Source organism: Bufo bufo, chromosome 1, assembly GCF_905171765.1.
Source record: "Bufo bufo chromosome 1, aBufBuf1.1, whole genome shotgun sequence".
Lineage (NCBI taxonomy): Eukaryota > Metazoa > Chordata > Amphibia > Anura > Bufonidae > Bufo > Bufo bufo.
Window position 1 is genome coordinate 695,165,594 of NC_053389.1, and position 22,809 is coordinate 695,188,402.

Consider the following 22,809-nt stretch of genomic DNA (forward strand, 5'->3'; position numbering starts at 1 on the left):
AAACCAGCTCTCATCTGATTGAGAACCAGTAAACCTCAAAGTTATTTTGCATCTGTTAGATGGCTTGGGTGGACCTGCACACCTCGATCAATATCATTAGGGCAACAAAAACATAATATTTAGAAACCTTTCTATACAGTTTTGTCATGTAAAATCTAATTTGCATAAACACGGAATTATGGGATAGACATGCAAATGAGCAGAATCTGCCTTATTTTTCAGCTGTCATAAGACTATGAAAACCAATAGATGGCGCTATGGAATTATGAACAGCGCCCTCTATTGGTTTTACAGTCTTATGAAAAGTCTAATATTCTTGTCAGAAGACTATGAAATCAATAGAGGGCGCTGTTCATAAGTCAATAGCGCCCTCTATTGGTTTCATAGTCTTCTGACAAGAATATTAGACTGATTCTTATGACAAGTTTATTAGTGTAGCCTTTTGCATGGAAAATTTGTGATTAGAATATTTGCGTTCTACGCTAGGATGATATCTTGTGGCTTGTATATACCTGGCTTTTGGCATATAGCCTTTGAGTGGTTGTCTATTGTACGTCGTACATAATAGGAGTCTAATACGCATCCAGCTATCCTCTTAATGCTGTTGCCAACCATTTTGATGGGGTTTCCATCAATTTCTAACATTCTTTTATGAACCAGACACCCTCTTGTCTTCCGAGCAGGGGGTGCCTGGTCGTCTCCCATTGACTTCCATTATATTAAATTGTATTCGAGCACCCAAATTATTTGGCCGAGCACTCGGATCTGCCGAACATAGCGATGCTCGAGCCGAACAGGTATTCGGCCGAGCATGCTCGCTTATCACTAGTCATAATATATACTAAAGACTGACATATCTAGGTAGTAGATTCATTTTGAGAATACTGATTCTCCTAAACTGCAAGAATTCTTCTGTAAGCCAGGACTGAAAATCCTGTTGAAACGTTTTAGAAGAGGGACAAAATGATTCTGAAATAAGTGGGACAAATCCAAAGATAACCTAATACCCAAATAAGAAATGCCTGTTGAGGGCCAAGCAAAAAGAAATGTAGCTTTAGAACAGTTACAGTGATCTTAGGAAGAAAACCATTCAAAGTTTCAGATTTGGCTATGTTGATCTTAAAATTTGACCAAGCCCCAAAACATGAAATTTCTCTTAATAAGTAAAGAAATAAGGGGATTGGTAATAAAAAGCATAGGCAGAACACATATTCATGTCTACGGATAGGGACTCTGGTGATAACCCGATAGTTCTGAATTTTAGTCATAAGATGTTCCATTACTAAAACATAAAGGATGGGGGAAAGGGGGAAAGTACTATTATGGAAATTTAAAAAAAAGAGGAAAGAAAGCAATTAATCTTGATCCAAGCAGAGAGGGAATCATACAAACACATCATTTTTGTGGAAAGCCACAGGCCCACACAAATATGTGAAAGAATTGCACGCAAAGAAGGGCAGGAAATCTGGTAAAATGTAGAGTTGAGCGGACACCTGGATGTTCGCGTTCGTTGGGTTTGGCCGTACTTCACAAAAAAGTTCGAGTTCGGGACCCGAACTTGAGCCGAACTTGACTATTGAAGTCAATGGGGACCCGAACTTTTGAGCACTAAAATGGCTCTAAAAATGTCATGGAAAAGGGCTAGAGAGCTGCAAATGCCAGCAAAACATGGTTAAGAGCATGGCAAGTGCTCTGCAAACAAATGTGGATAGTGAAATGACTTCAAATAACAACATAAAATACGTAAAAATAAAAAATTATAATCTTGATCTAGGAGGAGGAGGTCCATATGGAGTAGGAGGCTGAGGAGGCAGTCGATGTGGCGGTGTAGGTGGAAGCGGCGGTGGAGGAGGAGGTAACCTACACTGCTTTTTGGTTTTAATTTTAATTGAAATTTTTTTAAATTAGGGTACACCCCAAAACATTGGGAAATATAACCTGTGGTAACCCCCTCCAGCCATGCTAAACAAACGTTCAGACAATACACTGGCTGCAGGGCAGGCCAGCACCTCCAAGGCGTAAAGGGCAAGCTCAGGCCATGTGCCCAATTTGGAGACCCAGAAGTTGAAGGGGGCAGACCCATTAGTCAGTACATGTAGGCGTGTGCACACATACTGCCCCACCATGTCGCACGTCCCCGTGATGTTCACGATCCAATTGGATATCTTCTCTATCTATTTTCAATGTTCTTTTCTGCGCCTACCATGTTGATCACAGTTAGCGGCGAATCAGGGTTCCACGCCGGAGAGGGAGCATGAGAAAGGGATACCACATCCAAGGGAGGATAATTGTTTGAAATTAAATGTGATCGAGCTTTAAAGTGGGACAAATTATTGAAGTGCAAATGTGGGACAAGTTGTTAGGCCTCTTTCACATGGGCGAGATTACCGCACAGGTGCAATGCGTGAGGTGAATGCATTGCACCCGCACTGAATCCGGACCCATTCATTTCTATGGGGCTGTGCACATGAGCAGTGATTTTCACACATCATTGGGCGTTGAGTGAAAATCGCAGCATGCTCTACTTTGTGCGTTTTTCACGCAACGCAGGCCCCATAGAAGTGAATGGGGCTGCGTGAAAATCGCAAGCATCCGCACGGTTGCTAGGAGACGATCGAGATGGGGACCCGATCATTATTATTTTCCCTTATAACATGGTTAGAAGGGAAAATAATAGCATTCTTAATACAGAACGTTTAGTAAAATAGGGCTGGAGGGGTTAAAAAAAATTTTTTTAAATTTTTAACTCACCTTAATCCGCTTGTTCGCGCAGCCCTGCTTCTCTTCTGTCTTCATCTTTGCTGTGCAGTAGGAAAGGGACCTGTGGTGACATCACTGAGCTCATCACACGGTCCGTCACATGATCCATCACCATGGTGATGGATCATATTGTGGACCATGTGATGAGCGCAGTGATGTCATCAAAGGTCCTTTACCCAGGTCCTGAAGAAAGAAGAGAAGTCGGGCTGCGCAAACAAGTGGATTAAGGTAGGTTACATTTTTTTTTTTTTTAGAGACCTTAATTTGTTTTTGAGGTGTCTACTCAACTGCAGCTCATGCTTTGCACTTAGATGCCTGGTCATGCAGGTTGTGCTCAGGTTGACAACGTTTATGCCTCGCTTCAGGCTCTGATTGCACAGCGTGCAAACCACTCGTGTCTTGTCGTCAGCACATTGTCTGAAGAACTGCCAAGACAGGGAACGCCTTGGAGCTGGTTTTAGTGTGCTCGGTCCCTTGCTGCAGTGGGCAGTAGCAGGCGTACTGTCTAGGGGATGGCCGCTCCGCTTTGCACCCTTCTCCGACCAAATAACACTGAAGGTTCTGTCACATGAGAAAGGTGTTTCACTTGGGCGTGTAGCTGGCACAGATCGACCACGTTCTCTCCATGCAACAGGAGCGCCACCAGCAGCACCACGACCGGGGCCACGTCCTTTATTTGACGCTCTCCTCATATTTCTAAAATTTAGGATCTTGCCCTAAAAAGGTGTTTAATTAATAGTAGAATAGAACGACAGTATGTAAAGTATGTAAAGAGTGTATCTCACACGGCCTGAACCAGACTAGGCCTCAATTAAAGATTTATTTACCCAAAATGGCTGTATTTCAAATGCCTGAATCAAACCCCTGTATGTAAAACGCGTGTATCTCACACTGACAGATGCAGTAAAGGCTGCAAAATTTGTTTTTTGCTCAAAATGGGTGTTTTTTTTATAACAGAATAGAACACCAGTATCTAATGTGTGTATTTCACACTGGCAGATGCAGCAAAGGCCACAGATTTATTATTTTGCCCAAAATGTGTGGTTTTTTTATAACAGAATATAACAACAGTATGTAACACGTGTATTTCACACTGACAGATGCAGCAAAGGCCGCAAATTACATTTTTTGCCAAAATGGGTGTTTTTTAAACACCAGTATCTAATGCGTGTATCTCACACTGACAGATGAAGCATAGGCCCCTGATGTAGGGTATTGCCAAAAATGGGTGTTTTATTAAACCCAGAATATTATTGCACTATTTCAAGCTTGTATGTCACACTAACAAATGTTGCATAGGCCCCAGATGTAGGATATTGCCAAAATGGGTGTTATTTTAAACCCAGAATATTATTGCAGTATTTCAAGCTTGTATCTCACACTGACAGATGCAGCATAGGCTGCAAAATTAAGTATTTTGCCCAAAATGGGTGGTTTTTTTAATAACAGAATAGAACACCAGTATCTAACGCATGTATCTCACACTGACAGATGCAGCAAAGGCTGCAAATTTATTTTTTTTGTCCAAAATTGGTGTTTTTTTAAACCCAGAAAATTATTAAAGTATTTCAAGCTTGTCTTTCACACTGACAAATGCTGCAAAGGCGCCAGATGTAGGGTATTGCCAAAAAAGGGTGTTTTTTTTAAACCAGAAAATTATTGAAGTATTTTAAGCTTGTTTTACACACTGACAAATGCTGCAAAATCACCAGATGTAGGGTATTGCCAAAAATGGGTGTTTTTTTAAACCCAGAATATTATTGCAGTATTTCTAGCTTGTATGTCACACTAACAAATGCAGCATAGGCCCCAGATGTAGGGTATTGCCAAAAATGGGTGTTTTTTAAACCCAGAAAATTATTGAAGTATTTCAAGATCGGATTTCACACTGACAAATGCTGCAAAGGCCCCAGATGTAGTGTATTGCAAAAATGATGAGGGGGTGATTTTTTTAAACCCAGAAAATTATTGAAGTACTGCAAGCTTCTATTTCACACTGACAAATGCTGCTAAGGCACCAGATGTAGGATATTGCCAAAGATGGGTGTTTTTTTTAAGCTTGGATTTGAATGTCACAAATGCACATATGCTGTGCTGGTTCACTGAGCTTGCATAAAATGGCCGCTGCCGCCCACCTAACTAACAGACGGATAAAAGTTATTTTTCTGTATCACTGGGCTCAGGGCAGGGTAAAAAGATTGTGCACTGCACCCACAAAACTAAATCTATGTAGATCGCTGAGTTAACAAGCACTTCAGATTAAAGATTATTTCCTATTCTCTCCCTCACAGCAGCAGCATCCTATCCCTACACTAAGCACAGCAGAGTGACGTGCAGCGCTACCTGACTCCAGCTTATATAGAGGCTGGGTGACATGCTGCACTGGCCAATCACAGCCATGCAATTAGTAGGCATGGCTGTGATGGCTTCTAAGGGCACAAGAGTAAAATGCTTGTTGATTGGCTGCTCTGCAGCCTTTCAAAAAGCACCAATAAATCGCCGAACACCCTAGTAAAATGCCTTCTCTTCATCAAGGGAATGAACCATAAAAGTTAGATGAAAGGTCTTGAGTGTTATCACAAGCCTCCTTTTTTGGCACAAATTCCACCAGGTCTGAGCTTCACATGTATTTTAGTATCAACATTTGAAGGGGAAATCTTGCACATACCTGTAAATTTTTACCAGGTTTAGGAATTACTACAATATGCACCTAATTGTATTGGGCTGGGAAAGTAAACTCTATTAGAGATGGCCTTGCGGTTCGCCCTGTGGTCGTTTCGTGGCGAACTTTGCGCATTTGCGATTTGCCGAACATGCAAACAAATGGCGATATTCACATCCGCCATATTCTTTTGCATTGCGCCGAACTTTGACCCATGACACATCCATCAGGTGGGACAGGACAGCCAATTGAGACGTTTCAGCACATGGACACACCCCCAACCCTATAACCGAACCCGATGTGGCAGCCATTTTACATTATGTGTTTTGCCAGTGTAGGGAGAGGTTGCATTTTGGAACAGGGACAGGCTGTTATGAACTTAGGGACACCAAACACTAGCTATTAGGGCCACAAAAGTCCTTTTAAGGACTAGTAATGTTGTGCTATCGATAGGTGTGATACACAGAGGGGTGTGATATATTTAGAATATACTTTGTAACTTAGAAAGTATATTATAGTGCATTTGTATGCTTCCAAAAAATACTGATTGAGGCATGCCATATATCAGCTTCCACAAAATAGTGGTAGAGGTTTTCCATATACCTGTGTCGACAAAATTACTGCTTGAGGGTGATATACCAGCTTCAACTAACAACTGATTGAGTCCTGCCTTATATCAGCTTCCACAAAATAGTGGTAGAGGTTTTCCATATACCTGCGTCCACAAAAAACAGATTGCGGATTTTGATATACCTGCTTCAACTAACAACTGATTTAGACCTGCCATATACAGTCAGGTCCATAAATATTGGGACATCGACACAATTCTAACATTTTTGGCTCTATACACCACCACAATGGATTTGAAATGAAACAAACAAGATGTGCTTTAACTGCAGACTGTCAGCTTTAATTTGAGGATATTTACATCCAAATCAGATGAACGGTGTAGGAATTACAACAGTTTGATTCTGTGCCTCCCACTTGTTAAGGGACCAAAAGTAATGGGACGATTGGCTTCTCAGCTGTTCCATGGCCAGGTGTGTGTTATTCCCTCATTATCCCAATTACAATGAGCAGATAAAAGGTCCAGAGTTCATTTCAAGTCTGTTATTTGCATTTGGAATCTGTTGCTGTCAACTCTCAAGATGAGATCCAAAGAGCTGTCACTATCAGTGAAACAAGCCATCATTAGGCTGATAAAACAAAACAAACCCATCAGAGATATAGCAAAAACATTAGGCGTGGCCAAAACAATTGTTTGGAACATTCTTAAAAAGAAGGAATGAACCGGTGAGCTCAGCAACACCAAAAGACCCGGAAGACCATGGAAAACAACTGTGGTGGATGACCAAAGAATTCTTTCCCTGGTGAAGAAAACACCCTTCACAACAGTTGGCCAGATCAAGAACACTCTCCAGGAGGTAGGTGTATGTGTGTCAAAGTCAACAATCAAGAGAAGACTTCACCAGAGTGAATACAGAGGGTTCACCACAAGATGTAAACCATTGGTGAGCCTCAAAAACAGGAAGGCCAGATTAGAGTTTGCCAAATGACATCTAAAAAAGCCTTCACAGTTCTGGAACAACATCCTATGGACAGATGACACCAAGATCAACTTGTACCAGAGTGATAGGAAGAGAAGAGTATGGAGAAGGAAAGGAACTGCTCATGATCCTAAGCATACCACCTCATCAGTGAAGCATGGTGGTGGTAGTGTCATGTTGTGGGCATGTATGGCTGTCAATGGAACTGGTTCTCTTGTATTTATTGATGATGTGACTGCTGACAAAAGCAGCAGGATGAATTCTGAAGTGTTTCGGGCAATATTATCTGCTCATATTCAGCCAAATGCTTCAGAATTAATTGGATGGCGCTTCACAGTGCAGATGGACAATGACCTAAAGCATTCTGCAAAAGCAACTAAAGAGTTTTTTAAGGGAAAGAAGTGGAATGTTCTGCAATGGCCAAGTCAATCACCTGAGCTGAATCCGATTGAGAATGCTTTTCACTTGCTGAAGACAAAACTGAAGAGAAAATGCCCCAAGAACAAGCAGGAACTGAAGACAGTTGCAGTAGAGGCCTGGTAGAGCATCACCAGGGATGAAACCCAGGATCTGGTGATGTCTATGCGTTCCAGACTTCAGGCTGTAATTGACTGCAAAGGATTTGCAACCAAGTATTAAAAAGTGTAAGTTTGATTTATGATTATTATTATTATGTCCCATTACTTTTGGTCATTTAACAAGTGGGAAGCACATATGCAAACTGTTGTAATTCCTACACCGTTCACCTGATTTGGATGTAGATACCCTCAAATTAAAGCTGACAGTCTGTAGTTAAAGCACATCTTGTTTGTTTCATTTCAAATCCATTGTGGTGGTGTATAGAGCCAAAAATGTTAGAATTGTGTCGATGTCCCAATATTTATGAACCTGACTGTATCAGCTTCCACAAATACTGCTCTTCTCTAGGGACTTTGGCACAGGGTCATTTTGAAAATGACAGGCAGAGGAAGAGGTAGGCCGTTCCACAGGGGTGGTAGGGGTCGGGCAGGTGCACCAGGCCAGAGCCTAAGTGGGAAGTTGGAGAAGGTACGTGCGATTATGTCAAAGGACACACCACAGTCGGTTGAGTAGCTCACTCAGCCTTCTGCTTCTGCACCCTCCTCATCCTCTGCTTCTGCCCCCTCCTCACTCTCTGCTGTGTGCACCCCCAAAGACACCACCACCAACACCACCATAGCTCCTTCACTCGAGTCAGAGGAATTATTTTCCCATCCATTCCCAGACCTTACCAATGCGCAGCCATTCTTGGCATCGGATAAGGAAGAGGAGGTAGCAACGGCCACCACCCAGCGGTCTGACGACAGTACCCAGATCAGCCCAAGGAGGTTGGTCCCCGCTGTTGCTGCCTACTCCGAGATCTCTAATGTCAGCAGTGGTGAAGGTAACGATGATGACGTGTTGATGGACATCACGTGGGTGCCCACAAGAGAGGAGGGAAGTTCAGAGGGAGAGACGGAGCAGCAGATAGGGAGGAGAAGTAGGAGAAGGAGGAGAAGCAGGCAGAACTCGCAGTGCACACGAGGCAAAAAGCAGACTGCAAATGTATCTGGAGCGAGCCATCCACCATGCACGGTCACATCTTGATCTCCCAGGACGCTGGCACATGGCTCTGCAGTGTGTGCTTTTTATAACATGTCAGCTGCTGACAATAGTGTTGCCATCTGCAGCCTGTGATGTCAACGCATAAGTATCGGTAAGCCCAACACTCACTTAGGGACAACCGCCTAAGGAAAGGACCTGGCCTTCCATCACCGAGCCCAGTGGGAGCAACCCCGTCAGAACCCACAAAGCCATATTCCCAGCACTCCACATCCTGTCTCTTCTCCTTCTCCTCTCTCCTTCCATTTGTCCTCCACTCCACCTTCCACCGTGCAGTCATCGCATTCATCTGGCCCAAATGTTCGAGCGTAAAAAAATTATGACGCCGTATACTACTCTTGCCCAACGGTTGACTGCTGGCTTGTCGAAACTGCTAGCCCGCCAACTACTGCCATATAAATTGTGGCCATTGGCACACTGCAATGGAAGGTCCCCGGAAGGAAATATTTCTCCCAGAAGGGCATCCCTGAACTATATGGCCACGTTCAGCAGCAAGTTAATATATCTCTGGCACAGAGTGGAAAACCACAGACATGTGGTCTAGCAAACACGGGCAGGGAAGTACATAACTTTTACTGCCTACTGGGTGAACCTTCTGACTGCCATCAAGCATGTAACCTGTGGCACCCGTGTGGATTTAGTCTTACCGCCACGGATTGCATGCAGGCCGGCCTCTTTTTCTTTTCCTCCTACTCCATCCTCCGTCTCCTCATCGGCTGACTCCTCCTTTTCCACTGCTACCGCCTCTTCCGCTGCACCCCCCAAGCTCCCCAGAACCTATTTGTTGTGCCAGGTGAGACGTTGCCATGCTGTGCTGCGGCTGTTGTGCCTAGAAGCCAAGAGACATACCGGTCCTGCAGTGCTTTCTGCTCTGCGGTCACAGGCCAATCAGTGGCTAACCCCGCTCAATTTGACAGTTGGTAAAGTGGTATGCGACAACACAGTGCCAATCTGCTGAGCACGCTGAAACAGGGCAAAATGACACACGTGCCGTGCATGGCACAAGTCCTGAACTTAGTAGTGCAGCGATTGATTGCCAAATACCCCGTGTCGAGGACATCTTGCGGCAGGCCAGGAAAATCTCTGGCAATTTTAAAAGATCTTTCATGGCCATGGCTCGCCTTTCTGACGTTTAGCTGCGACACCACTTTCCCGTTAGACGTCTGATTTGTGACTGCCCGACGCAGTATATGCTTGAGAGACTGCTCCAGCAGAAACATGCCGTTAACGACTACCTATACGAACTCTGTGGCAGGACAGGTTCTGGGGAGCTTGGTTTCTTTTCACCATGCCAGTGGCTGCTCATGAATGAATGTGCAATGTGCATGTGAGAGATATTTCTATGCTGTCCATATGTACATGCTACAGACATAGTGCTGTGATGTTACAACAATACTTAGTGCACCAATCAGTCATATCTATTTAGAACTGATAAAAAGTGAAGTTGTAGGTGTTGTAGGTATGGCGAAAAAGATATTTGCATCATAAGTGTTTTTTTTCGCAATCGCGAATATTTTATAACACTCTATCTGCATATAAAATGATTGGTCTGATATGCATGTGAAATGTAATCAAATACACTGGAGTAATGGGAAATTACTTACAGTGATCTTCCTCACTGTCGCGAAATTTGCTTCCAACCATCTTTTCCAATCGCATCAAACTTCGGGTAGTTCCAACCAGTTGCTAGACTAGGCCACACCCTTTTGCGCATGCACATTATATGAAATTTAACTATGCGATTTTGGCATTGAAAAAAAAAAAATGAACGTAGATAGCTGCACATTTTTATACATAAAGCCGAAAGGAAAGAACGTTTTTCTAGGCTCCAGCAGGGCACATTATTTTTATAGTTTCCCTTTAAGAAGCATAAAAATGGCCCATGATTAAAATACATATTTTTTGTGGGAATTTTTGCCAATGACCCCCCTCTGGTATGTCACTGATATGTCACTGACCATTTTGTGGGACTATTTGTGCACTTCTAGTAAGTATTTGGTGGCTGCAAATATGACCTGAAGGTTTTCCAGGTTCGCCTGCTATTAAAGTCAATGGGCGCGATGCTAACGCGCGGTTCGCGAACATTTGATCGCAAACGCGCGTTCGCGAATTGTCCCGGCCAATGATCGTCCATCACTAAACTCCACTATCACTGTATTAAAGGCCCGAAGCAAGAAAGTGGTTAGAGAAGTGAAGAATAATTTGTAAAACTGATGCTCCCCCTAGCACAGGGCAAGGTCTGTTTACTTACTGCTGGTGACATATCAGGCTTCTCCTCACTATGCTAGGTGGAGACCTCTGCCTAGCAGTGAGCCCGGTGACATCACCAACACAAATGTGGCGGTCTGAAGAGCTGCTCTTGGCTGTTCCCACATCGAAGACAGCCTAGGGCATGTCATGCATTTTCATAAGTGTACAGTCTTATCTGAAGATATTATAATCTAAATATCATTGCCTTTAAGAGTAAAGTCAGACTGAACCAGAGTCTAATATTTCTCTATAGAATTGAAATAGGCCAAGATGAGTTCATGCTGAGTTCAATTTGGGTAACATGTTTGTAACGGACATAGAATGTATTGTCTCTTAGACATTTTTGTGAGCAGATGTAGTGCATCTGTTAATACTATAATACAGACATAGTTGAGTAAATATGACAATCGCACTCCAATTTCAATGCAGAAAGGTAGTTATTTTATTAGAATAGGCAACTTCACAATACGATGTGACGTTTCGGTCCAAACGTTACCTTTATCAAACACTGTGAGAAAAGGTAGCATATATAGAAATAAGATACATGTAAAATACATGTGGACTGAGAAATGCATATAGTAATAATATAGATATAATTGATATTAATATCTCATAGGTCACACTATCATACAACTTGGAATAACAATGGTTCTTAGACACTTCATATATGGCATAAAAAATGGTCACAAGGTCTATTATATCCTAGCGAGCATAATGTAGAAAACAAATAGCGTAGTATCTGCCAGGGGTCTCTGCAGGTGACAAAGCGGCACATACAGATTTTCATGACATATAGACAAATAGCAAACAGATATGAAGCTGTAGGAAATTAAGGAAAATGTACTCTTTATGATTTTACCTCATCTTGAAATGGTATTCTAGGTGGAAAAAAACAGATAGTTCAAGGATCGGGTGCACCTTCACTTACCAGGTTGCCAGGTGCAGATAGTGAGCAGGAAAGATAGATGGAAAACTTCACCCCAGAAAAGCTGCTGTTGGACTGAAGGGATGCTGGGTTTAAAAAGACCGGGGACAGGAAGTAGGTGGGAGGGGCCTAGCATCGGCATCTAATTATACAATATTGATTAAATAGTTAGGTGATGGATTGGGAACCAAAGGAATACGAAAAGGAAGCCCAGAATATAAACCAGTAATCACTGGTGTGGTAGAATGTACGGGCCAGGACAGGGAGACATCGGTGCCAGTGTGCGTTCCACTGTGGAACGCGACCGGAAGAGGAAGGGGTCGCGGCCCACAGTGGAAGGAGAGAAAGAGGCAGGATACCAATGCATTCCAGCTTGGAGCGCATCAGAGGAGTAGATGCCGATGTATGCAATGGGCCGGAAGCGCAACATAGGCGCATCAGTGGGCCGGAGGATAAGTGCAGCAGAGGGCCGGAAGACCTACAGACATGTATCTGTGAGAGATAACCATTTAAATAGCAATGTATTATTTTACTTCCTTACAAAGTCATTAAGGAAGTAAATGCCTTAGGGGAAACATTAACATAGAATGTGTCGGCAGATAAGAACCATTTGGCCCATCTAGTCTGCCCAATATATCTGAATCCTATGAATAGTCCCTGGCCCTATCTTATATGAAGGATAGCCTTATGCCTATCCCATGCATGCTTAAACCCCTTCACTGTATTTGCAGCTACCACTTCTGCAGGAAGGCTATTCCATGCATCCACTACTCTCTCAGTAAAGTAATACTTCCTTATATTACTTTTAAACCTTTGCCCCTCTAATTTAAAACTGTGTCCTCTTGTGGTAGTTTTTCTTCTTTGAAATATGCTCTCCTCCTTTACCGAGTTGATTCCCTTTATGTATTTAAAAGTTTCTATCATATCCCCTCTGTCTCTTCTTTCTTCCAAGCTATACATATTAAGGTCCTTTAACCTTTCCTGGTAAGTTTTATCCTGCAATCCATGTACTAGTTTAGTAGCTCTTCTCTGAACTCTCTCTAGAGTATCTATATCCTTCTGGAGATATGGCCTCCAGTACTGCGCACAATACTCCAAGTGAGGTCTCACCAGTGTTCTGTACAGCGGCATAAGCACTTCACTCTTTCTACTGCTTATACCTCTCCCTATACATCTAAGCATTCTGCTGGCATTTCGTGCTGCCCTATTACATTGTCTTCCCACCTTTAAGTCTTCTGAAATAATTACTCCTAAATCCCTTTCCTCAGATTCTGAGGTCAGGACTGTGTCAAATATTCTATATTCTGCCCTTGGGTTTTTACGCCCCAGGTGCATTATCTTGCACTTATCCACATTAAATTTCATTTGCCAGAGTTCTGACCATTCTTCTAGTTTTCCTAAATCCTTTTCCATTTGGCGTTTCCCTCCAGGAACATCAACCCTTTTACAACCCTGTTACATTTGGTGTGCATTGTCCAATTCATGTATGCATGATTATATTCTATATATTTCTGTGTGGTATATTTAGATATGCAACATATCTTTACCAATGATTTATATAATATGTCATCTATGTGTAACAGTGTGTCGATATATATATATATATATATATACACTGCTCAAAAAAATAAAGGGAACACTTAAACAACACAATGTAACTCCAAGTCAATCACACTTCTGTGAAATCAAACTGTCCACTTAGGAAGCAACACTGAGTGACAATCAATTTCACATGCTGTTGTGCAAATGAGATAGACAACAGGTGGAAATTATAGGCAATTAGCAAGACACCCCCAATAAAGGAGTGGTTCTACAGGTGGTGACCTGACCACTTCTCAGTTCCTATGCTTCCTGGCTGATGTTTTGGTCACTTTTGAATGCTGCCGGTGCTTTCACTCTAGTGGTAGCATGAGACAGAGTCTATAACCCACACAAGTGGCTCAGGTAGTGCAGCTTATCCAGGATGGCACATCAATGCGAGCTCTGGCAAGAAGGTTTGCTGTGTCTGTCAGCGTAGTGTCCAGAGCATGGAGGCGCTACCAGGAGACAGGCCAGTACATCAGGAGACGTGGAGGAGGCCGTAGGAGGGCAACAACCCAGCAGCAGGGCCGCTACCTCTGCCTTTGTGCAAGGAGGAACAGGAGGAGCACTGCCAGAGCCCTGCAAAATGACCTCCAGCAGGCCACAAATGTGCATGTGTCTGCTCAAACGGTCAGAAACAGACTCCATGAGGGTAATATGAGGGCCCGACGTCCACAGGTGGGGGTTGTGCTTACAGCCCAACACCGTGCAGGACGTTTGGCATTTGCCAGAACACCAAGATTGGCAAATTTGCCACTGGCGCCCTGTGCTCTTCACAGATGAAAGCAGGTTCACACTGAGCACATGTGACAGACGTGACATAGTCTGGAGATGCTGTGGAGAACGTTCTGCTGCCTGCAACATCCTCCAGCATGACCGGTTTGGCATTGGGTCAGTAATGGTGTGGGGTGGCATTTCTTTGGAGGGCCGCACAGCCCTCCATGTGCTCACCAGAGGTAGCCTGACTGCCATTAGGTACCGAGATGAGATACTCAGACCCCTTGTGGGATCATATCCTGGTGCGGTTGGCCCTGGGTTCCTCCTAATTAGGGTTGTCCCGATACCACTTTTTTAGGACCGAGTACAAGTACCGATACTTTTTTTCAAGTAGTCACCGATACCGAATACCGATACTTTTTTTAAATGTCATGTGACCGTTTTGGGGGATCTGTGGATGACGCACTGTCATGTGGGGGATCTGTGGATGGCACTGTTATGGGGGACCTGTGGATGGCACTGTTATGGGGGACCTGTGGATGGCACTGTTATGGGGGATCTGTGGATGGCACTGTTATGGGGGATCTGTGGATGGCACTGTTATGGGGGATCTGTGGATGGCACTGTTATGGGGGATCTGTGGATGGCACTGTTATGGGGATCTGTGGATGGCACTGTTATGGGGATCTGTGGATGGCACTGTTATGGGGGATCTGTGGATGGCACTGTTATGGGGATCTGTGGATGACACTGTTATGGGGATCTGTGGATGGCACTGTTATGGGGGATCTGTGGATGGCACTGTTATGGGGGATCTGTGGATGGCACTGTTATGGGGGATCTGTGGATGGCACTGTTATGGGGGATCTGTGGATGGCGCTGTTATGGGGATCTGTGGATGGCGCTGTTATGGGGGATCTGTGGATGGCACTGTTATGGGGGATCTGTGGATGGCACTGTTATGGGGATCTGTGGATGGCACTGTTATGGGGGATCTGTGGATGGCACTGTTATGGGGATCTGTGGATGGTACTGCTATGGGGATCTGTGGATGGCACTGTTATGGGGGATCTGTGGATGGCACTGTTATGGGGATCTGTGGATGGTACTGCTATGGGGTGGGATATCTGTGGATGGCATTGTTATGGGGTGGGGGGATCTGAGGATGGCATTGTTATTTGGTGGGGGATCTGTGGATGGTGCTGTTATAGGGGATCTGTGGATGGAACTGTTATGGGGAGGATCTGTGGATGACACTGCTATATGTCATCCACAGATCCCCCTCATAACAGTGTCCCCCAATACACCGGGCCCCGCCGCTCACCAAAGTATTTATAAACGTGAATCCTTATCCTGTTTACTAACGCTGCCCTCTCCCATGTTCCCCTGTATCCCCCTGTATCCCCACAGCACTTACTTAAGCTTCCATAGCAGGCAGAGCGGACGGCACCAGTAACGTCACTCACTGACGTCGCGCGTCTGCTCCGCCTGCTTCACTCATAAAGTGGGCGGAGCAGGCGCTCTACGTCAGTGAGTGACGTTACTGGTGCCGTCTGCTCTGCCTGCTATGGAAGCTTAAGTAAGTGCTGTGGGGATACAGGGGGGACATGGGAACATGGGAGAGGGCAGCGTTAGTAAACAGGATAAGGATTCACGTTTATAAATACTTTGGTGAGCGGCGGGGCCCGGTGTAAGAGTACAGTGACTGCACCGGGCCCCGCCCATAGTTACGCCCATAGTATTCTATTTATGTATCGGGGCGGGGTATCGGCGGCTGAGTACCGCCGAGAAAACTCGGAATCGGTCCCGATACCGATACTAGTATCGGTATCGGGACAACCCTACTCCTAATGCAAGACAATGCTAGACCTCATGTGGCTGGAGTGTGTCAACAGTTCCTGCAAGATGAAGGCATTGATGCTATGGACTGGCCCGCCCGTTCCCCAGACCTGAATCCAATTGAGCACATCTGGGACATCATGTCTCGCTCTATCCACCAACGTCACATTGCACCAAAGACTGTCCAGGAGTTGGCAGATGCTTTAGTCCAGGTCTGGGAGGAGATCCCTCAGGAGACCGTCCGCCACCTCATCAGGAGCATGCACAGGCGTTGTAGGGAGGTCATACAGGCACGTGGAGGCCACACACACTACTGAGCCTCATTTTGACTTGTTTTAAGGACATTACATCAAAGTTGGATCAGCCTGTAGTGTGTTTTTCCACTTTAATTTTGAGGGTGACTCCAAATCCAGACCTCCATGGGTTAAAAAATTTGATTTCCATTTTTTTTTTGTGTGATTTTGTTGTCAGCACATTCAACTATGTAAAGAACAAAGTATTTCAGAAGAATATTTAATTAATTCAGATCTAGGATGTGTTATTTGTGTGTTCCCTTTATTTTTTTGAGCAGTGTATATATATATATGTGTGTGTATATATATATATATATATATATATATATCATTTAGAATATATATTTTATGTCATGTTTTTTTCACTGAATGGATATAACCTTAGAAGGTTTAGAAAGTATTGAAGTTATCTTCCTACTAATTGGGTTTCATGAGGAGAGCTGAATATTATTAGTCATCCATGTGGACGAGTTAAATATGTGAACCCGGATGCCAAGTAAAAGGCCCATTGTCCATTATCATGAATTAAAAAAAGATGGTAGAAGATAGTGACTCCAACATGTCTAGATTATGGATAAGTAAAATGTCAGGAAGAAACCCTTAATACTGATATATATTGGAGAGGATAAAAAGGTCATGTGAACATATTAGGTATTTAGAATTAATGTTTGTAATTGTTATGTGGTACAACACTGCCATCTAGAGGTAGAAGGAATATATATTATTTTATAATTATTATATTTTTTTTTGCATATCAAGGGTTAAGATGACATAATAGTAGTATTAACATACGTTACACCCTCCTTAGTTGATTGGGAGATCATAATCCAGGAGGTGGTAATGTAAGATATCAGGGAGGATAAGTACTTCTGGATAGGAACATAGGGGGATCAGATCAAAACATCAGATCAGATCATCAGATCATAAGAAAGATATATCAGAAGAAAATTGAATTACATTTTGACTACTAGAGAACTCCTGAGAACTTGTCCCATTCAAGACTCTGCCCATCTTTGACTTGGTAATGTATATTATTTATTGCTTGTGATATTAATAAGATATTCCTCTCAGCATATAGTCAAGAGTTCCCATACTGTGGGAACATATAGTATCAAACACCTCCGTAAATGCTAGTTGTCCTCTTAGCAAACATGCATATTGCTAATGAGAAATTAGACATTGTCTGAGTAGAGGAAAAACTCTGGGAAATTATATTTCCATAGTCTGATTGCCGAGTGGGGTATAATATCATATTAATATCATTTATATTTTTGATTGTCATAGGCTGAGACAGAGTCAAGGGACAACATTTATTGTTCCTGTATTAATCTGTATTTTGTCATGTTATAACCTGTTGGTAAACAGAAAATCCTGAGTTTCTCTTGATATATTAATTATTGGTCTGTTTGATAAAATATAGCATTTATATCTTTTCATATGTAACTTTAAGTAATTCTGTGCTGGTGAGAAAGTGATAGTGGGTTACACCACCATCTAGTGGTGGTTTGTTGGTACCGCGTCAATTGGTCTATCCATTTATCTTATGTCTGTTTGTATTGGATTTTACTCATTTATAAATAAATCATTACATATATTTTTACATAAATATCTGTCCCTTCTTTCACTGATTGAACAAAACGAATTTAGATTTCTTATCAAAGTACTTAGAGGTGATATGCCAGCCTAGAAGATCCGATCATTTTTTTAATTTATTTTTTCTAAGATCTTCTCTTTTATATGAAGATTAATTTTATATAGAAGATAATTCGACAAGTGGAGGCACTGCTTAGATTAAGATAATTCTTTAATTGTTTTGTGCAAATAGTGAAAAATTCTACACTTCTTCTTAGCTTGCCAGATTTATTGTTATCTGTATTGATTATTGATTATTGATCAGAATCATGAGTGCAACAGGTAGCAACCCAAGTAATAGCCAGGCTATAGCAGATAGTCCATCATACCCGGAACAGATAGTCCATAAGACTATCGAATATACCGTATTTTTCACCCCATAAGACGCACTTTTGGGGCGAACGCTTGCAGTTTTACATCGCAAGCTGCGATGTACGAGCGAGCGGGGACTCGGGGAGGGACTGGGAGGAGGAGCTGGGGTCCGGCAATAGCGGCAGGGCTGTGCAGTCAGTGTACTATAGCCCCGCCGCTGCGGTATACTAATATAAGATGTCTTATTCAATTAATAGTTATTAAACATGCCCCCTCACTCCTAATAGTACCTTACATCCTAACCGCTTCTGTAGAATGCAGGCAGGCAGGCCGAGCGGGCGGCAGCGTAACTCCCTGATGTCACGTGCCTGCGCTGCCTACTTTATGAATTAAGCAGGCGGCGCAGGCAAGTGACATCAGTGAGTGACGCGCCGGCCGCCCGGCCTGCCTGCCTGGGTTCTACTGAAGCGGTTAGGATGTAAGGTACTATTAGGAGTGAGGGGGCATAAAGGAATTGAGAAACTGAGCCCTTTATTCAGGAGATTTCATTCCCTTAGTGCTAAAGGAGGCAACCTTGAAAGATGCCATTCGGAACAGGAGTACTAGCATGCAGCAAATATAGATAATATTTGCAGCAAAACAAGACAAGTCATCTTTCAAGGGAAGGGATTTTATGAGAGGTCTGCTAGGGTATGGGGTCTTGAATCCTCCACAGATATTGAAGCAGACAGTTGATAAATGGAGTCAGGAAGCATAATGCTCTCATGTAGAGCATGCAGATCTGCCAGAGTTATGCTGAGTCCCCAGGATTGATTAAAGAATAGCAGTAAGCCTCTGTGAGAAGGGGGGTTGGTAGTCCTCCCAAGAGGAGCCGGTGGACCAGTGTGGGAGGCAACGATTGGGATCCTGGAAATGAACATGCTACTATGTTCAAAGTAGGAAGAGCACACAGTCCACGAAAAGTGAGTACCTCAGGATTAGAGCCAGAAGGGGAATCAAGAAAAGGCACACTCATTAAGTGGCACATATAGGGTAGGTGCAGAAGATGGTGCCAGAATTTCCATCTGCAAGATGGGACATGCCATAGGTCTCAACATGTTTCAAAGTCCCCCCTGGGAGTGTTAGAGAGATCTGCCAAGCATTCAGGTACCTCTGTATGGCATCCAAATGCTCCCATGGAAGGCGGTGGAAGAACAGTGATGTTGGCACAGACATCCAGGAGGCAAGGAATGGTAGTTAGAATAAAAGGATCACTATTAGAGCCCAGAGGACAATCATGTAGTGCAACAGAAGAAGTCCTGAGCTGTGGACTTTCTTGTAGATAGGAAAGCAGGGATGGCACTGACAAGGATTGCCTACCTTGCAGAGGTGGTATGGAAGAAGTAGAGAGGCAGGTGTAAGTAGGCAGCTGTGCTCCCATCTTGTGAGTTCTTCTCACCAGTGTTGAGGCCTGCATCCAACGATAAGTTTTGGTGAACAAAATAATAATTAATCTCACCTTGAGGAGTGGTAAGGTGAGCTAAGGGTATTGCTGTACCGTGTTGTTTTGCCCATTGCTTGTAGCAGGGGAATGCAGGAATATACCAGGGAAGTAGTAGAGCTCACTGAGAACACGTACTCACTTTTCCATATCTGGTCATGCCCTCTACATTTGTATGTGTTTATGGATAGCTTATCTACTATACTTGGGCAGCATTAGATATGTATTGAACAGGCTGAATTGAATTTACAGTCACCAGCCAAACAGTAGGTTACTTAACATAAATAGAAGCTTTCAAAAAAATCTCTTATTTTATTTCTATTCTAACTACAGGACAAATATTAATCAACAAGGGTCAAACTATATAATCCAACCAGTTTCAATAATTGTGTCTTGAATTTTTTAAGACATTTTGGAGTTGACTTAGGAGCAAATTTTAGTGTTAGTTTTGACAAAGTATCTGCTCAGTGAACACTAGGGGAATGTTCATACAGGATGGTAAAGTTTAGTATTTGCTGTCAAGGATTTTTGTGAAGAAAACCTGTTATATTGTACAGTTCCTGAAAGAGGATAAAATTTATAAAAATCTTGTCATTGTGTTGCATAAAAAAAATCTGCGTAAGTAAATTGACCTGCGGTATGGATTTGAAAGCATGTTAATTGTGGATTTCACCCTTTATAATGGAGAGGGTGAAATCTACAGCCATTTCCATGGCAAAAACAGCATTTTTTGAGCCGGTTCTTGGAGCACATCCACCGTAGGGGATTTTTCCTCTGTATACGCTGACACAAATGTGCACAATGATGTCATCAGTCATGGTCTCTTGGCTAAATACTACTTTTGGCTAAGTACTACTAGCAAAGTGCCATAGTTTTTTACTGCATGGCACACAAAGATTTCCAGGATAAACTTGGATAGGTCATCAATATTAAAAGCCTGGAAAACCTTTAACTATCAAGTGCCAAAAAACTATAGCTCACATGGCTGCAGGGTTTTGGCCGAATTTCCACTGCACACCGGCTACCCCATCTGGTGTAGCTAAATACTTCAGAAAATATGATAAAATTCTAACACATTTAGAAAGAGATTATGTACTATGTTCATTTGTGCATACCATGAAAGACATTAAATATCAATCTAAAGAGTAGAACTTACCTTATATGGCCCTTGATTGAATCCACAATAGGTGCTCTCCATTGTGTAGCTTCTTAAAACACGAATGTCATGCCATACCACAACACGGGCTGTTGATGCTCTTGCCTTTTCCACTAAAAAGCTGCTGTGTGACATTGAGAATGCAGGAGCAATCTTATCAAGGATTTTAGGTAAAGTCTATATGAGGCAATAAGAGTAGAAAAATTAGAATTCTTAATCCAGTCTTTATAGTTGGGCAAAATTTTTGCTAAAACTCACTGTAAAAAAATTAAATAAATATCACAGAGAGAAAAATTACCCCTCATATAAAACATAACTTTTACAACTACATTTTAAAATATTACCCCAAAAATTTAGAAAAATCATGATAACATACTGTGACAATTTTTTTAGAATGCAGAGTCTTACTTTGGATGTATCTGTCACTACCAGAGCTTTGGGACGTTCCCACAGCTCTGTTTCTCCACCCCTGTGATGATGTCACTACTAGAGTTTGGAGGAGTTCTCACTGCTCTGTTTCTCCACCCCTGTGATGAAGTCTTTACTTTCTGTTTCCTTCCTCCCAGCTGTTCCTCCTGCGGTTGATTTCCCTGCCTTTAAATCACCCCTCCTCCTATTGTAGGGCGTGGATTATATTTCTCATTTCAGTTGTAGCTCTTGCTTGAGTATCTTCACTTGTAGCTATCAGTTCACTGGACCTGTGTTCTGCTGCAGCAAGCACTCCGGATATTGCCAGCTGTCCTTGGATCCGTCTTCTCTGCGGCTGCAGCACCTTCAGCTAAGTGTGCAGACATTGTTGTGTACCTGGTTATTTTCTGACTGGATCTGAGGTGGCCACGGTTCCCTCCATATACTGAGCAGGGCACCGGTGGCCGTGCCCCTTCCACTTTTGTAGGGGTTACAGTGGTCATCAGTCTTAGGTACGTGGGCATGCCTCGTTCCGCCATTTGGATCCGGGCATGTGCTTTAGCAGCATAGGGAGAGCTTTGAGGGTCTGACAGGGGTCACCCTTTATCCTCCCTAGTTTGGGTCCGGTCAGTAGCTCTTTTTACTGTGTATACTCTTGTTGCTCACATACAGCTGTGACAGTATCCTTGATATTGTAATCCAAAAATAGAAAAAAATTCAATCACTTACAGTTTGGAGACAGCTGGCATAATTGATAAGCATACGAGGAGTGAGGCGGGACGGGGGGGGAGAGAATTTAGCCCTAATATAGCCCTAAGGCTACCCCTGCCTACAAGCAGAGCACCCACTCCTGAAAGGGACGACCCCACTTCTCGGTGGCTAAGCCCTCACTGTCACCTACTGTGATCCTGCCGGTGGATCAGATGCTTGTCCCAACGCGTTTCCCCGGTGGATCAGATGCTTGTCCCAATGCGTAAGAATAATGGCATCCTTACCATACCAGGATGGCATTATCATCTTGCTATTATCTTCAATGATGCGATGACCTTTGTATTATTTACCTATGGTCCCCTGATGAACCAGCTTTACTTACACTGGGGAAACACGTTGGCACAAGCATCTGATTGATTTTTTTTCTATTTTCAGACTACAATATCAAGGATACAGTCAAAGTAAGACTCTGCATTAAAATAAAATTGGCACAGTATGTTATCGTGATTTTTCACAATTTGTAGAGTAATATTTTAAAATGTAGTAGTAAAAGTTATGCTTTATATGAAGGGTCATTTTTCTCTATGTGATATTTTGTCTATGTACCTTTCGACCTCATCAATTTTTGTCAGTGATAGCCTAAAACTCACACTGGCAAAAATAAGCAACATATCCATATTGGTAGGAACTTCAATCACACACTACAGAATACCTTCCTCCATGGGTTGGTGATGAGGGAAAGTGTGTCTAGAAAGCATACATGGGCCAACAATGCAACAGAATACTCTGTCAGTTGATCAATGACATTTATGGAGGTGGATCTCCATTAATCACAAAATCTGAAATACTTGTGAAATGAATTTTTTTTTTTGTATGTTAAAAGGATTTATGAGAAAAACATGGCTGCTTTTTTTTC

The 22,809-nt window shown here is 42.9% G+C and overlaps 1 protein-coding gene across 1 annotated transcript in view; it reads right to left on the minus strand.

The window, feature by feature from the left end:
- AGBL1 (AGBL carboxypeptidase 1) overlaps window positions 1–22,809 on the minus strand; it is a 1,172,656-nt gene that overhangs the window by 518,972 nt on the left and 630,875 nt on the right. The window contains exon 21 of the mRNA XM_040414188.1: window positions 20,775–20,951. Coding sequence (XP_040270122.1) covers window positions 20,775–20,951 — 177 coding nt within the window. The remainder of the gene's footprint in view (window positions 1–20,774; window positions 20,952–22,809) is intronic.